This window comes from Mycothermus thermophilus (assembly GCF_041956435.1).
Source record: "Mycothermus thermophilus strain CBS 625.91 unplaced genomic scaffold VTJ04scaffold_2, whole genome shotgun sequence".
In the NCBI taxonomy this organism is placed as follows: Eukaryota; Fungi; Ascomycota; class Sordariomycetes; order Sordariales; family Chaetomiaceae; genus Mycothermus; species Mycothermus thermophilus.
Window position 1 is genome coordinate 4,354,927 of NW_027191428.1, and position 14,382 is coordinate 4,369,308.

The 14,382-nt window shown below is 57.3% G+C and overlaps 3 protein-coding genes across 3 annotated transcripts; 1 reads left to right on the forward strand and 2 right to left on the reverse strand.

The window, feature by feature from the left end:
* Positions 1-757: 757 nt before the first annotated feature.
* Positions 758-5,049, reverse strand: VTJ04DRAFT_3784 (uncharacterized protein; the record flags this gene model as incomplete). Its single annotated transcript, XM_069361722.1, has 5 exons — positions 758-2,206; positions 2,265-2,581; positions 2,655-2,933; positions 3,005-3,465; positions 3,521-5,049. The coding sequence occupies 5 exons, from the start codon at positions 5,047-5,049 to the stop codon at positions 758-760; spliced, it is 4,035 nt and encodes a 1,344-aa protein (XP_069222305.1).
* A 3,666-nt stretch (positions 5,050-8,715) lies between these two features.
* VTJ04DRAFT_3785 (uncharacterized protein) lies at positions 8,716-11,557 on the forward strand (the record flags this gene model as incomplete). Its single annotated transcript, XM_069361723.1, has 2 exons — positions 8,716-9,129; positions 9,188-11,557. The coding sequence occupies 2 exons, from the start codon at positions 8,716-8,718 to the stop codon at positions 11,555-11,557; spliced, it is 2,784 nt and encodes a 927-aa protein (XP_069222306.1).
* A 1,177-nt stretch (positions 11,558-12,734) lies between these two features.
* VTJ04DRAFT_3786 (uncharacterized protein) lies at positions 12,735-14,129 on the reverse strand (the record flags this gene model as incomplete). The annotated part of the gene is made up of 2 exons (XM_069361724.1): positions 12,735-13,956; positions 14,014-14,129. 2 exons carry the CDS (start codon positions 14,127-14,129, stop codon positions 12,735-12,737), a joined length of 1,338 nt encoding a protein of 445 aa, XP_069222307.1.
* Positions 14,130-14,382: the final 253 nt, after the last annotated feature.

Genomic DNA, 14,382 nt, shown 5'->3' on the forward strand with positions numbered 1-14,382 from the left:
TGGGATATCCTGGACTTGATGACATGTTTGGCAGGAATTGTTGGGATTTGTATGTCCTGATGATCATGACCATGGATGAATGACAGATGGCTTTGATGACTTCTTCACCTGACAGATAATGTACTCTAACACCTTTCACAGAGTCGACCCAACATGCTAACATCCACCCCTCCAAGTCACCTTAACACCACCTCACAAGACAGCCTTCATCAGAAAACAAAAGCATGGGGGGAGGATGGGAGGGGTCATGCCTGATCCCTGAGGGAGACAGCAGCATGAATAATATAGGTGGTCAAATTGTGACATGCTATGTCTGTATCTACACGGTAGCTCCTCGATGGAGTATATTTATGGGTATCTCATGATGTTTTCCCCTCCTTCTTTCCCTTCTTTCCCTGATGATGATGACGATGATGATGATGATAATGATGGTGCCGTGTCACCAACTTCCAACCCAAGCGAAACCCTTAACCCAATCCAATCCGAGTCCCAACCCCAACGCCTTGAAAACCCAAAACACAATAGATGGCCCAAAACGACAAAAAGGAAATCCATTCCCGTCCGTGAAATCCGCCCAAAACTCCAAAAACCGGAAAGTGGTCAGAAAAAGAGCGTGTGTGTACCGTAACAATACCGGAATCGTGATGATGATCCGGGCCCATCAACCCATGGAGGGAGGGAAGGAGGACGGTCGGAGCCATCAATCCCCATCCCCCTTCCGTCCTTCCCTTTTCTGTCTCTCTCTCTCTCTCTCCAACTAAGCCCACCCAGCAACCACCTCCCCCCACCCTCTGCCGAGGGCAGCCACCTCGCCCTTCGACGGCCAGCACGACGCGAGCTCATCTCCTTCTTCCTCTTCCTCCTCGTCCGCTTCTTCTTCTTCATAGTCGTCGTCATGGTGATAGTGCCCGGCACCACCACCGACCTTCAGCTCGTCGTTCTCATGACGATATCCAAGAGATCCTGCCAACGAAGCTAAACCCGAACTCGAAGCAGCAAAAGATCCCCGGCTGCTACGAACCCGACCCCTCCCCCGGCTCGTGGCCCGCGCCACCATGTCATCGTCGTTCTCGAGTAGCGCCTGCTGCTCATGCAGCCTTTGCCGGTTGGCGCGCAGGACAGACCGGAGCTTGGCGAGTGCTTCATCGAGCGTTTGACGAAGAAGACGAATCTCCTCCTCTTGCTCATTATCCTCCCCTTCCTTCTTCTTCTCCGACACCGGCACCGGCAGCGACATCGACCGTGCATGCTTCTTCTTACTCTCCGCCCTCGACGCCGACAACGCTGCCAATGGCGAAGGGTAAGAACTCGACCTTGGAATGATACCACCACTGTTGCCGCTCTTCGGGCAGGCGACCGCGGGCGCAGCCGAGTCCAGCACCAACCCAGAACCCGACCCCGACCCCCTCTTAACACCGCGGAGAACGTTCTCCCAAATCGCCTCCCTTTCCCTCCTCCTCGCCAACGGGAACGAGACAATCCTCCCCTGCCCCGCCGCCGCAGCTTCGGCGAGCGAATCGACCAAAAACCGCACGCTCGTCAGGGTCAGGTTATTCTCCCTGCAATCCACCGCCCTTAACGTCCTGTTGGCTTTCAGCGCGCGCCCCAGCACGCCCGCTTCCACGTGGTGGTGCAGGTTCTGGTTGCGGATGCGGAGGTGCGTGAGGGTTTCGTTGTCGGCAAGCCCGGCCAGCGCGCGCCCGAATCCGGCGGGGAGCTGGACGTCCTCCAGCTTGGAGGAGAAGCCGGACAGGTCGAGGTAGCGGATGGATTCGTTTTTGGCGAGGAAGGTGTGTAAGGCGGAAACAAGGTCGTCGCTGCACCGGCCGGTCGGGGAGGGGGACGGGGCGGTGCCGACCAGGCTGAGAAGGCGGAGGTGTTTGGTTGTGGTGAGAGCGTGGATGAGCGAGAGGTAATTAGGCTCGTGGCGAAACTCGATCATGTCGAGGTACAGCGCGGCGGGGCCGGCTTGGGCGAGGATGGCGGAGGCAAGGGAGGAGATGCCCTGCTCGATGGGGTTGCTGGTGAGGGAGAGGACGAGACCGTTGTTGATGCCGATGGCGGTGAAGAGGCGGGCGGCGAGGGTGCCGGTGATGCCGCAGTGGTTGAGGACGAGGGTGTGGAGTTTGGGAGGCTGGGAATGCTGGAATTGCCAACTGCGGTATTCGAGGAAGCGCTCAAGGTCGGAGAACGTGGCGTCGTTGAGCTGCGGGTGTAAGTCATGCAGTCTGGAAAAAGGAACCTCTAGAACTGAGAGGGCTTACCTTGTACCCCGACAAATCAAGCACCTCGAGCTTGTTCATGTACTGGAGGACGTCAAAGGGAAGGACCGAAACCTCGATGGAGCTGTCGCCCTGGATACTACCAGCCAGACGAAGCTCGCGGATATCGGCCAAGTATCCCAGAAGATCTGGAAGAACAGTGGCAGATAGGCGGCCCGGGTTGCCCGAGATGGCCAGGGACTGGAGCTGTCCGCGCTGTTCCGGAAGTGGCTCTACGATCATGTCGTACAGGTTGTAGTCGTCCAGACCGCAGCAGGAGACGTCGAGGGCTTGGATGACACCGCATTTCATGGTCAGGGCTGGGCAGAGCAAGTTGTGTTAGATTGCGACTGGACTCATCCAAGAGTAACATGAATTCTTCGCAGGACATACCTAAATCTTGGATATCCCCCAAGGGGAGGATATTCCCGCTGATAATCAAGCGGTTACACTTTGTGATTCCCCCGCGTAGCAGGCTAAGGATGGGAGCAAGGAACTGCAGGTCCGTGACGGCATTCTTATCCGTCGCCAGCTTGGACGAGAGCGAGGAGGTACAATTGCCCAAGTCTATCTGCCGGACGGTCTCGGAGCAGAAGGCCAAAGCGTGAAACTCCTGGTACAGCAGCGGGCTCTGCCTTAGCAGCTTGATCTCGTCGCGCTCGAGAGCAAAGCCTGGACAGGTAAGTCAGCCAATCAGTCTTCGGTCTTAAAATCAAAGATGGTCTCTGGAGAAGGGTACTCACAAGACCGGCTCAAATACGCCGCATTATTCTCCGCCGTATCCTTCAACCCCCACAAAACCGACAAGTCCACGCCCTGGAACGACAGCGAAGTAAAATAATCATTATACCGCAACGCCCTGAACACCGCGAGCAGCTGGCGCGGCGTATACGCGCTGCCCTTCTTCGCCGGCAGCAGACGGAACTCGGGCGCGTAGGGTGTGCGCCAATTAATCTCCCAGCGGACGGGCTCGCAGCCGTAGGCGGCGAGGTAGGCGTGCAGCGTCCGCTGGAAGCTGCCAAAGTCCTCCTTCGCGACGAGGTACTGCGCCTCCTGGAGCCCGGCAACGTGGAATATCTCGCGCGTCTGCCACATCTGCGGCCAGGCGGGCTTGAGGTAGCGGTCGGCCATGCCGACTGCGCGGATGATTTGGCGGTAGTAGCGGCTGGCGAGTTCGAGGACGACGGGGGGTGAGAAGGGTTCCCTTGGTCGGAGGTTAGCCAGCAACAACACCATGAACGGACGGAACCGCCACCCACCTAAACGTCACAACAAACCGCTCCTCCTCCCACAACCACTCGCCCCTCATCTCCTCCAGCGTAACCAATCCGTACCTCCAACTCCTCCACCCCTTCCCCTTCTTCTCCCCCTCCGCCAGCCCACAATTACCGCCTACAGAAGCACCAACCCGATCCACCTGCACGAGATAACAAAACCCCGCCGTATCCGCCACCACCAAAAACCACGCCGGCGCCTCCTGCGTCTTTTTCTCCTCCAGCTTCATCTTCAGCTTGGGCATCCACTCCCGCCGGACCGCCCCGCGCGGCACGACCGGGAAGATGTCGGGCTTGCGGTGGTGTAACTTCAGCTGTTGCTGTTCGAGCCCCGCCATGTCCGAGGAGCGGCGGCCGTGGTGGTAGTGGTGATGATGACGATCGTCGTGTTGTCCCACCACACTCTCCAGCAGGGGCCGGAGGTCTTGCCAATTCCGGAGGGGACTGCTGCTGCCGCTGCTTCCGACGGCGCTTCCTCCATGCGGTCCTTCTGTGGTGGCATCCTGTTGATGATGGCGGTTGCTGGATAGGATTGCGCAAGCGATGTGGTGCAGCATCTCATCGCGCTGGGTGGGGGTGGGGAGGGAGAGCAGGTCGACGCGGCATGGGAGTGCGTTTTGGGCCGGGTTCGCGGCGGCGGCGGTGTTTTTGCTGGTGGTGATGTCGGTACCGATGCCGGTGGTGGAGGAAGAAGAGGACAGAGGGTTCCGCCACCAGACCTCGATTCCTGAGCTGCCCGTTTCCGAGGGGAAGGCCGAGACGATGGCATCCGTCGGGATCACCAGCAGTGGTTGGGAAGGGGCTGTGCTGGTGCTGGTGCTGCTGCTGCGGGTGTGACGTTTGCTGCTGGTTCCCTCGTCGGCGGGTTGGTGAGGCAGGTCCGGGAAGAGAACCTGTGCGTCGGTGAAGCTGCGCAGCTTGACCAGGTAGTTGGGGGTGATGACCAGATGGGGAGCTTTGGGTTTGAGCAAGCCGGGGTCTGGTTCCAAGGAGCCATGGCCTAGAATTTGCTGGGCGGACCAGTCGATGGAGGAGGATGGAGAGGAGGAGGAGGGGTTGGGGATGAGAAGACTGGCGGTGTCCGGCGTAGAGCAACCTGAGAGAGACCTGGCATGGCCCCTTTCAAGGGCTTCCGAGTTGATGCTGCGAAGGCTGAGGACGTCGACGTGGGAGGCCGAGGAAGCAGGTCTTGACCAGGATATCCTCCTGGCGCGGGCGCGGAAGCTGTGGGTTCTCTCGATGCCGCCGCCATTGGCTTCCTTGTTAGAGTTGGAACGCCATGAGCGGGACTTGAGGGAGGTGAGAGAAAAGGTGCGGTGATGGGTGGTGTCGAAGCTGTCTGGGGAGCTCGGGGAGGTGGTGCATGCTGAGCTGATGGTGGACGAGCGGGTGGTTGACGGCGAGCTGGTGTTGGAATCCGAGATGTCGGGGGAGGTGTCGATGGTGACGGCGGCGGCCGGGGAGCTGGCGTGTCTGCTATGTTTGGACCGGACCGAGGCCATGAACCTCGCCATGGTGGTGGTTATGCTTGTGCTTGTGTTGATCCTCGTCCCTCAATTGCGAGAGTCAAGAGTCAACGATGCAAACCTCGAAAGTAAACGAAGGACCGAGGCCGGCAAGGTCAATACGAGGTAACCACGAAAGCTAAAAGAGCAAAGTCCCTCTCGGCGCTCGGCGTGGCGATGACGTTATGAAGTGAAGCTCGACGCGACGCTACGCTGGCATCGGCATGGGTTCGCGGATAAGAGGGTACCAATCAGATCATGCGATCCGAGATGCAAACAAGGAAACAATCCGGCTGCAATACACAAAGCACAACTCAATTCACGTGCCGAAAGACGCGAACAAGAGCAGAGATAGAATCGAAAGGAGTCTTGTCGATCCTTTCAATCCCCGTTCCTGGGTACCTCTAGCTCAAGTAAGTAATTGCGGCTGCAGCCATGTTCACGCTGCTCGGGTCCATGAACCCAGCCATCTCACCATCTCCATCGGCTTGGACCAGTTTTTTTCCTGCGTTAGGGCCCCCCTGTCGACCAAACACGACTTTCATCCATTGAGCTCTGGTGGCGGGCGGGTGCGAGAGCCGGTTGGAATCAACATGCACGAAAAGCCCTAGCGTAAAAGAGCTTGTCCTGCTGGCCGGAAACGTGTCGGGCGACGGGACGACCATTGGGCTGGCTGCATTGACTGGGTCTCTGCATATGTGGCCAGCATCCATGAGGTGATCGAGATTCTCTCAGTATTTACTAGAGTTACATCAGCTGGCCTTGACTTGGTGTTGACTTTTTCAGCTCGTTTTCCCTCCAATTCTGCGGGGTAAGGTGTTGAGGTGTGTCCTGATCCCGAGAACCGGGGAATACCCTGAGAGAAATCGAGAGAAGTTTATCGAGATCGGATGAGGTTCGCGGGAAGCACAAGACATTGCGTCAGAGCTCCAAGGTTTTGGTGGAACTTTTCTGCTCCGCCCTTCTCCACCTTTTCTCCATCGTGGGGTTCCAGCGGCCTGGGCAGCCCCGCCAGATCTCAGCTGAGCAGGGCCGGGGCTGGCCGAGGCTGGCCTAGGTGTGGCTTGGCAGTTTGCTGGCGGCTGTGGCGCACCGGGCAGGCAACTTCCGCACATCCATGCCAAGCCCAAAACAACAGCAAACGGTTTCATCTTGAGAGTCAACAATCAACGCCCGACAACAGTTTTTCCAAATCCTAAATTCAATGCAGCAGAGCTTTCACATATATGCTGAAGATAAGTCCCATCTGACCCTTAGGTAGGTAGGTATGAAAGGTAACACCTACTAATAAAGTAGAATGTCGTCATTTTTTAGTCTCTGCATTTTGTCTTGTTGCCAGCATGCCCAGCCTCTCACCGCTGACCATTTCTTGCGGCCTCCTGCCAATTCAGTGGTGGTGTCCGCCAAAAACGGCCAGCATAGCGACCCCAGCACTCGAGTGAAAAAAAAACTCTTCGTTCATGGTGCTGAGGCTGTCATGAGCATTTTTCAACTTCTTCCATCTTGGGCCGTGACCGGCTTGGCAAAATCATCTTCTGGGCTGTGTGTGTCTGTGTGTCGTCCTCTCTCTGAAGATTTTTGTCTCATGTGTGTAGGTTGCATCAATCAAATCTGCTGTCCGCCATGCCAGAATCCCGGGTCTTCCTTGCATCACAAATCTTCAAAGAAAATAAAGTGCGTAAGTATCCACGGGCATAGGACAGAGTAGTAATGGCTGTCGTGCGAGGAAAATCATCCGCCGTTCCATGGAACATGATCTCATGATGATCCCGTGTTCACTTGTTCACTTGTTCCCGGTTGCCGGCACTAATGAGCCGCTTCCTCAACGTCCAAGCACCACGCGCGCCCATGAGCGTACACTACTTAACTGCCGTGAAGTTCACGGTTTCTTAGCACTTACACAGTAAATTCGGCGGGTGGAAGCTGAAACAATCCCCGTTTCATGGCCTAGTCCAGGCCCCCGGTCTGTCCCGCTGATCGCTGCAACCCGCGCCTAGCAGACCGCCATTGGCGCCTCAACAGTCACTATCAACGCCGCGTGCTTTGTTGTCACCCTGGCTTTGGTCCTCCGAGATATTTTTTCTCCCTGCGTGCCGCGGGAAGCGTTGCCTGCCCTCCTCCGCCTGCACTATGCTGATTTCCCGGAGCACTCGGCCGCCAGCTCCGGAGGCTGTCCGGGACGATATCGGCGGAGGACGAGGTCCGACGCTGTGTGTCACCAACTCCACATGGGCAACGGAAACACCAACTTCGAAACCAGCAAGGCAGGTGGTGGTAGGGTGATAGATAGGTCATGTGGTGTGACGGAGGACTGGGAGGCAAAGCCAAAGAAGAGTGGCAGTTCCTACTACACAGTTGGCTGATATCTGACGGAGAAGGATGAGGAGGATGAGGCGTCTTGTGGTTTATCAGTCAGTCGGTTGATGCCGATGATGCCATGATAGGTGGTGGCGGAGATGCCGCGGCTAAGTGAAGCCCAACGGCCAGGTTGAAACAAGCTACTTCTCTAAACAAACAAACGCACCACAAAGACTTCCCGCCTCTGCACCATCCCTGTGATTTATTTTGAGACGGCCCTGTTGTTTTGGTAGAAGTGAAGCCGCTGTGAAAGATGCACTTTCTGCTTTGCCATGCTTTGCTATGCGCACGGCAAGTGAATGAACATGAATGAGCAGGGGATGCATCTTTCTTTCTCTCCTGTTCTTTCCCATCACCTCACCATCCTCAACCGTCAACCTGCAAGCGCCCTGCTCCTTCCCTGGCCGTCGGTGTCCGCGCGAGTTGATCCGTCTTGGTCCGAGCTTTGGTTTCAGATTCGGGGCTCCTCCCCTCTGATTGGTGAATTTGGTCTGCCCCTCCCTCCCCCTGGTTCCACCACCAAGAACGGCGCTGCACCTGCCTGCACCAAGCAGAGCGTGTTTCTGGTGCCGTCGAGCCCAGAACGCCGCTTCCGCCGCTGTCTCGCCTGCATGGAAGCCCTGAACCAACCCGGAACTGGCGCCCCTCTCCCCTTCCATCATCACCTTTCATGTGCTCTAACGAGACATCTTGAACTTCCGTCTCTCTTTTTCTGAGATTTCTTTGAGCTTGACCCCCTCCTCCCGCTGACTACCACCCCGCTATCATCCCCTTCTCACCTCATCCTCAACCACTCGGGGATCCCTCATCTGACTCGGGGGGTGCTGTGGTTGGCAACAGCCTCGAGGCCGCCTTGCTCTAGTACCTATTTCCTTCGTCTACCTAGGTTCCTACTGAGCCCCCAGGAGCCTCATCTTCCTCGTCGCCTCCAACTTGCTCCTCCGCACCCTACTCTGGGTCTCCAACGCTACCGTAGCACGGCACCACCGTCGAACACGAGCACAAGCCTGCTACCCGTCCGTATTCTTCGCCTTGTCCAACACCCCAAGACCACCAACACCATCAGGGACAGCACACGGAATTTATCTGCGACGCCTGCCAACCTCTCCATTCGAGTGCTTTGACAGGCTTCTCTCGGCTCCTCTCTGACTTCACCTCGGCTCATCTTTGGTCTCCCGATCCTCGATATTCGACTCGCTTGTTTCCCTCCTCCTCGGGCCCAAGAAACGACCTGCGAGCATAGGCCTCGAGACCTCACCATAGAAACTCGAAATTCCCGAAGGGCGTCCATGCCATCGGCCGCATAGCCACGACGCCATGGCATTGCTGGCCTCCAAAACCTTCCCGGCGACGCTCGGTTCCCAGTCTTCCGGAATTTCCGCAACCGCTTCCCAGACTCCATACCCTTCCGTGCGACGAGCCGCTACCGCCCCGATGACCAACCAAAGCTATCCCAGTCCGACCGAGTCCGAGTTCGACGACGTCGACGGACCCGACTCGGTCAAGAACTGGGACGAGGAACGCGTCTGCGAGTATCTACATAGCATCAAGTGCGGCGAATACGAAAAGGTGTTTCGCCGTCACCACATCAATGGCGAGAACTTGCTCGAGATCGACAAGGAGGTGCTCAAGGAAATGGGCGTGGAGAAGGTCGGCGACCGCGTTCGTCTCTTTCTAGGCATCAAGAAACTTCGCACAAAGACATATGCCAGCCAGAGGCGGAGAAATAGGGTAAGCTTTCGTGACGGATGTTGGAGTGATTGCGTCGCGACTGACGCCCCCGCTACAGGAATCCATCGCCGGTCTCGATTCCCTCTACGCCCCGACCCAGCAATCCTCACCCCGCCCGGCTGCTGGCCGTGCCGTCCCCGCCAACAAGCGCTACTCGCGCCAGTATGACCTCTCGAGTGCCATCCCCGCTGCCGAAAACTCCAAGCCCTCCTCAAGACCCTCCTCCCCGCTTTCCAGCGCCGATTACCGCAGCCGTCAGCGCCATGCCCAACCTCAACAGCAGCAACAGCAGCAGCAGCAGCAGCAGCAGCAGCAGCAGCAGCAATATGGTCAAACGACGACGCCCGGCTCCGCACGATTCCCTCTGTCACCTCCCGACCAGCCCCACTCGGCCCGCCTCCACCAGCGTAACCAGTCCAGCATGGATGGTTCGCTCATGGCTGCCTTGCCTCCAGGTAAAGACGTCATCCGCGTCATCTCGACCGGCGGCGTGACCAAGGTCGTCAAGATTGCCGACTGCAACACCTGCGAGGAGGTGATGCGCGTCACCCTCCGCAAGTTTGCCCTCCGCGAGGACCACGAGAGGAATTATTGTTTCTGGGTCCTGAACGGCGTCGAGCCCGACCCCAACCAGTGTCGCCGTCTGGGCGATACCGAACTGTGGAGGATCATCAAGGACCACACCCGGCCCGAGAGGAACCGCTTGATCCTGAGGCGTGTGCCCGCTGGCGAGCCGGGAGAGGCGGAACTCGAACGCGCAGCCGCCATCGCCATGGAAGAGGCCCAGCAGAACCACGCTCGCGCTCTCGAATCCATGGGTCAGCGCAGCCAGCTCAAGGCCCAGAAGGTGCTGGGCGAGTCGTGGGAGACCATCCAGCAGCCGGGACACCTCAAATCTTCTTCCATCTCGTCGCGTCAGCAGGATCGTGAGAGGAACCGTCCGGCCGCCTCATCCCCGGTCGAGAGCCGGCCCGCGGCCCGCCGTCCCAACAAGAGTACGCTGCGCCAGTTCGGCGGGTTGCGGCCGCCCAGCGAGCTCATCGCCTCGGACCTCACTAGCTACTTTCCGGACCACTCCCGCGAGGTCATCGACCGCACCGCCCGCATGTCGATGCGCCGCTCGCAGCGCCTTAGCCGCGTCAACCCCAACCACCGCCTGAGCGTCGCGAGCACTCTCAGTTTTGCCTCGAGCATCCAGGATGCTCCGCCCATCCCGACCATTGCCGACAGCTGGCTCACGGCCTCGAACCAACTCGCCAAGGTACGGCCCCGCGAGCCGCGCTTCACCTCTGGCTACCGCGACTCGGTCGCTTCGTCCATGCTCGACACTTTGCAGGAAGAGGGGACGATGTCGTCGCAACATTCCCCCATGGATGCCAGTCGCAAGTCATACGTCTCGTACACCGACAGCGGCTCCGATACGGCTGTCGTCAGCGTCACAGATCCCGACGGCAACGAGGTGCGCCACAGCTACTATGATGATGGCACCACCATGGGCTCGGGTGGCTCGGGGCCTCTGCAGCAGGCCCTGACGGAAGACGGCGAGGACGTGGACGAGGAGCTCCAAAGCTTCTTGCAAGGCGACTCGTGGGACGACAGCATGTGGATGAAGGGTGCTCTGATCGGCCAGGGCTCCTTCGGCAGCGTCTATCTCGCGCTGCACGCCGTCACAGGCGAGCTCCTCGCCGTCAAGCAGGTCGAGACGCCCACGGGGGCCAACAGCCAGGCCGACGCGCGCAAGAAGAGCATGATCGAGGCGCTCAAGCGCGAGATCAGCCTGTTGCGCGACCTGCGCCACCCCAACATTGTCCAATACCTTGGCTGCGGCTCGTCGGCCGAGTACCTCAACATTTTCCTCGAGTACGTGCCCGGCGGTTCCGTCCAAACCATGCTCAACTCGTACGGCGCCCTCCCGGAGCCCCTGGTGCGCAGCTTCGTCCGCCAGATCCTCAACGGCCTTTCGTACCTGCACAACCGCGACATCATCCACCGCGATATCAAGGGCGCCAACATCCTCGTCGACAACAAGGGCACCATCAAGATTTCGGATTTCGGCATCTCCAAGAAGCTCGAGGCGTCCAACATTCTCAATGGGCCCAACAACAACAAGCACCGGCCGTCGCTGCAGGGCTCCGTGTTTTGGATGGCGCCCGAGGTGGTCAAGCAGACGTCGTACACGCGCAAGGCGGACATTTGGTCGCTGGGTTGCCTGGTGGTGGAGATGATGACGGGCCAGCACCCGTTCCCGGACTGCACGCAGCTGCAGGCCATCTTCAAGATTGGCGGCGCCAAGGCGACGCCGACGATCCCCGAGCACGCGAGCGACGAGGCCAAGCAGTTTTTGGCCAGGACGTTTGAGATTGACCACAACAAGCGGCCGAGCGCGGATGAGTTGATGTTGAGTCCGTTTTTGACGCCGCCGGCGTGAGGGAGGGATTGAATACCTAACTGGTTGGGTTGAGTTGGGTTGGGTTGATGTATTCATTTTGCGAGCAAGCTTCTTTGGTATTGCTTGTTGATGTGATTGTTCAGCCATTTTTGTTCTTCTCTTCGATTCTCTCAACCTAACTCCCTTCTCCTGCTGGCAGAGTGCTGGGCTGGACTGTACAGATCAAGCAGATCTACAGGGGTTAAGGGAGCTTTTTCTTGTTCTTTTTCTTCTATTCTTTTTTCGTTTTCTTTCCGCTTGATGAATATCACGACTTGGCTCCAAGGGGTGAGGGGTTGGGGAGTGGGGGGGATTATGAATTATGTTTTTTATGACTTATTGATTGGTGATTGATGGATTAGCAGTAGGGGGATAGGATGTGTAGACATGGGGGATACTCATATTCAACCCGGTATGTACAAGATGGGTGGTTGTGAGGTTGTTCTGGTAGTCATTAGGTTGTACATGGCGAGCATTCCGTGGGACTTTTGTTTTGGTTGGTTGTGTGATGAAGAAATAATAAATACATAAATAAACCATGGTGTGGACAACTACTTGTTAGTATTGCTTGACGTGGTTAAAGTGAAATGTTCACTTTGTAGTAGTAGTAGTAGTAGTAGTAGTATGTAAAATATAGGTGCGGAGGAACGGAGTAGGTACAATCTCTATGGCTTGCCACGGTTGAGGTGGTTGTTGAAGATGAATGATGGGGAACGACCTTCTTCGCCTTTCCCCTCCTCATTCCTTCATAAATAGATAGCCATCGGTGGGATAAGGTCGTTGTCTACACCACCGAGGCCCTACCCTACCCGACCTACCTACACAGCATAAACCTTTGGTTGTTGAGCGGATACGTATCTATCTATGTATGTACCTAGGTAATGAGCGGGTTTGTCGTTGGCCAAGAACCTTACATGCCCCATCACTTAGGTGCATCCCAGGGGGAAAAAAAAGGTATACACACACTCACACAGCACATATCCTATAGTCAGGTATCTGAGATGGACGTTGATCCCTGAATTGAAATCTCAATTTCTTTTTTATGGTATCTCACCAACGCCCGCCACTATTATCTTATTCCCATTCCCACTCGTAATACATCAAACTATCCATTCATCCTCTTTTTGACCAGATAAAACAAAATCCTTCACACATTCTCTCCACTGATAGGTGCGTACTACCTTCCCCTGCGCTCCGTCATCCTCTGCCAGCGCCTGGCAAACTCCCGCATGCCGCCCTCCCCGGCCATGCTGGCATCCACGACGTCCTTGGGCAGCTTGTGGGCCGAGTACTGCGGGGAGCTGAAGTTGTAGGCGGCCGGGTCATCCTTTTCGACCAGCCTCACTTCCGGTTCTTCATCGTCATCTTCTTCCTCTGCTTCATCTGAGGAAGTTTGTTCATCGTCATCTTGTACCTCGCCATCCGCGCCCTCCCCTCCCCCCGCCCGTCCCAACATAGGCCGCTTGACGCTCCGCTCCAACAGCTCGCGCCAATCAAACAGTAGAGTGTCAGTCCGCGGCGCCCAGGGGTTGATGTCAATCAGCCTTGCCCTGCCCAGAATCTTTTTCTCTCTGTCGTCGTCGTCGCTGTCGCTCGCGTCGCGGTAGTCTGCCTCGGGGATGTAGACGTCAAAAACAAAGTCCGGGTCCGGGAAGGTGTGGCGCAGGCGGGTGCGGAAGAGCTCCCTCGCGCGGCGGACGATTTGCGGACGCAGGGCGTCGAGGAAGGAGTAGTAGTTGAGATCGCGCTGGGTGATGGCGATGAGGGCGCGGGATTTGACGAAGCAGCGGAATTCGAGGGAGGGTAGGGGGTTGAAGAAGGCGCGCAGGACGAGGACGGGTTTGAAGTCTGGTGGTGGTGCATTTGGTGATTGTTGTTGTTTTGATGATGGGTCGGAAACGGTGTCGTCGAAGGCGTGGTCTAGGTCGTGGGTGATGAAGTTGGAGGATTTGAGGAGGATGTAGACGTCGTTGGCCGAGGTGCATTTCATGGTGTTGGGGTGGCGCGAGATCCAGGTGGCGTCTTTTGGGGAGGACCAGTTGAGTTTGGGGCAGGCGGCGCCGCCGAGGGCTTTGATGGTGGAGGTGATTTCGGCGTGGAGCTCGGGGAAACGGATGTTGGGGGGTTGTCGGGAGGGGGAAGGTTCGTTGTTGTCGTCGTCATGGTCGGATTCGGAGTCGGAGTCGGAGATGGGATCGGACTCGTCGCCGCGGGGAGGGGGATAGTCGGATGTTTGGAAGCTGGGTTCCCAGTCGTCGTCATCGTCACCAGAAGCGGTGGGGTCGTCCTTATTGGAGGAGTTGCCCTCGTCGGCGAGGATGATGCCGTCCTCGTGGAGGAACGAGATGAACTCGGGCGTCAGGGGGATGATTCGGGATTTGATGCATGAGGTGCGGTATCTGGGAGCACGTATCTGTTAATATCAAGTCTTGTTCGCAGGAGAGAGGGGCACATGCTTGGGGAACCAGTAGTCGTAGGAACAGTGGAGGATGTGTTCCCTGGTGACGGGAGGGAACTTGAATTCGGACTGGGAAGCGCCCGGTTGAGGGGCCGTTGGCTCTATGGCAGGCATGGTTGCGGTGTGCTGAGGATTGAGGCAGAGGAATAGGAGGAAAGGAGTCGAGTTGAAAGAGAGGAAGTGGAAGTGGGATGAGATGAAAATGGAAGTTTATGGTGGGGTTCAACGTTGGAGTCATAGCTTTGGCAGGGGTCCCCGCAGTTTGGGGGCCTTGGAGGCGTTACGCTATGCCCAAGCTCTCACCGCCCGGCGGCTGCAGTAGTTACCGTCCTTTAGATTTCCTGTTCCACGATCCATCATTTCACAA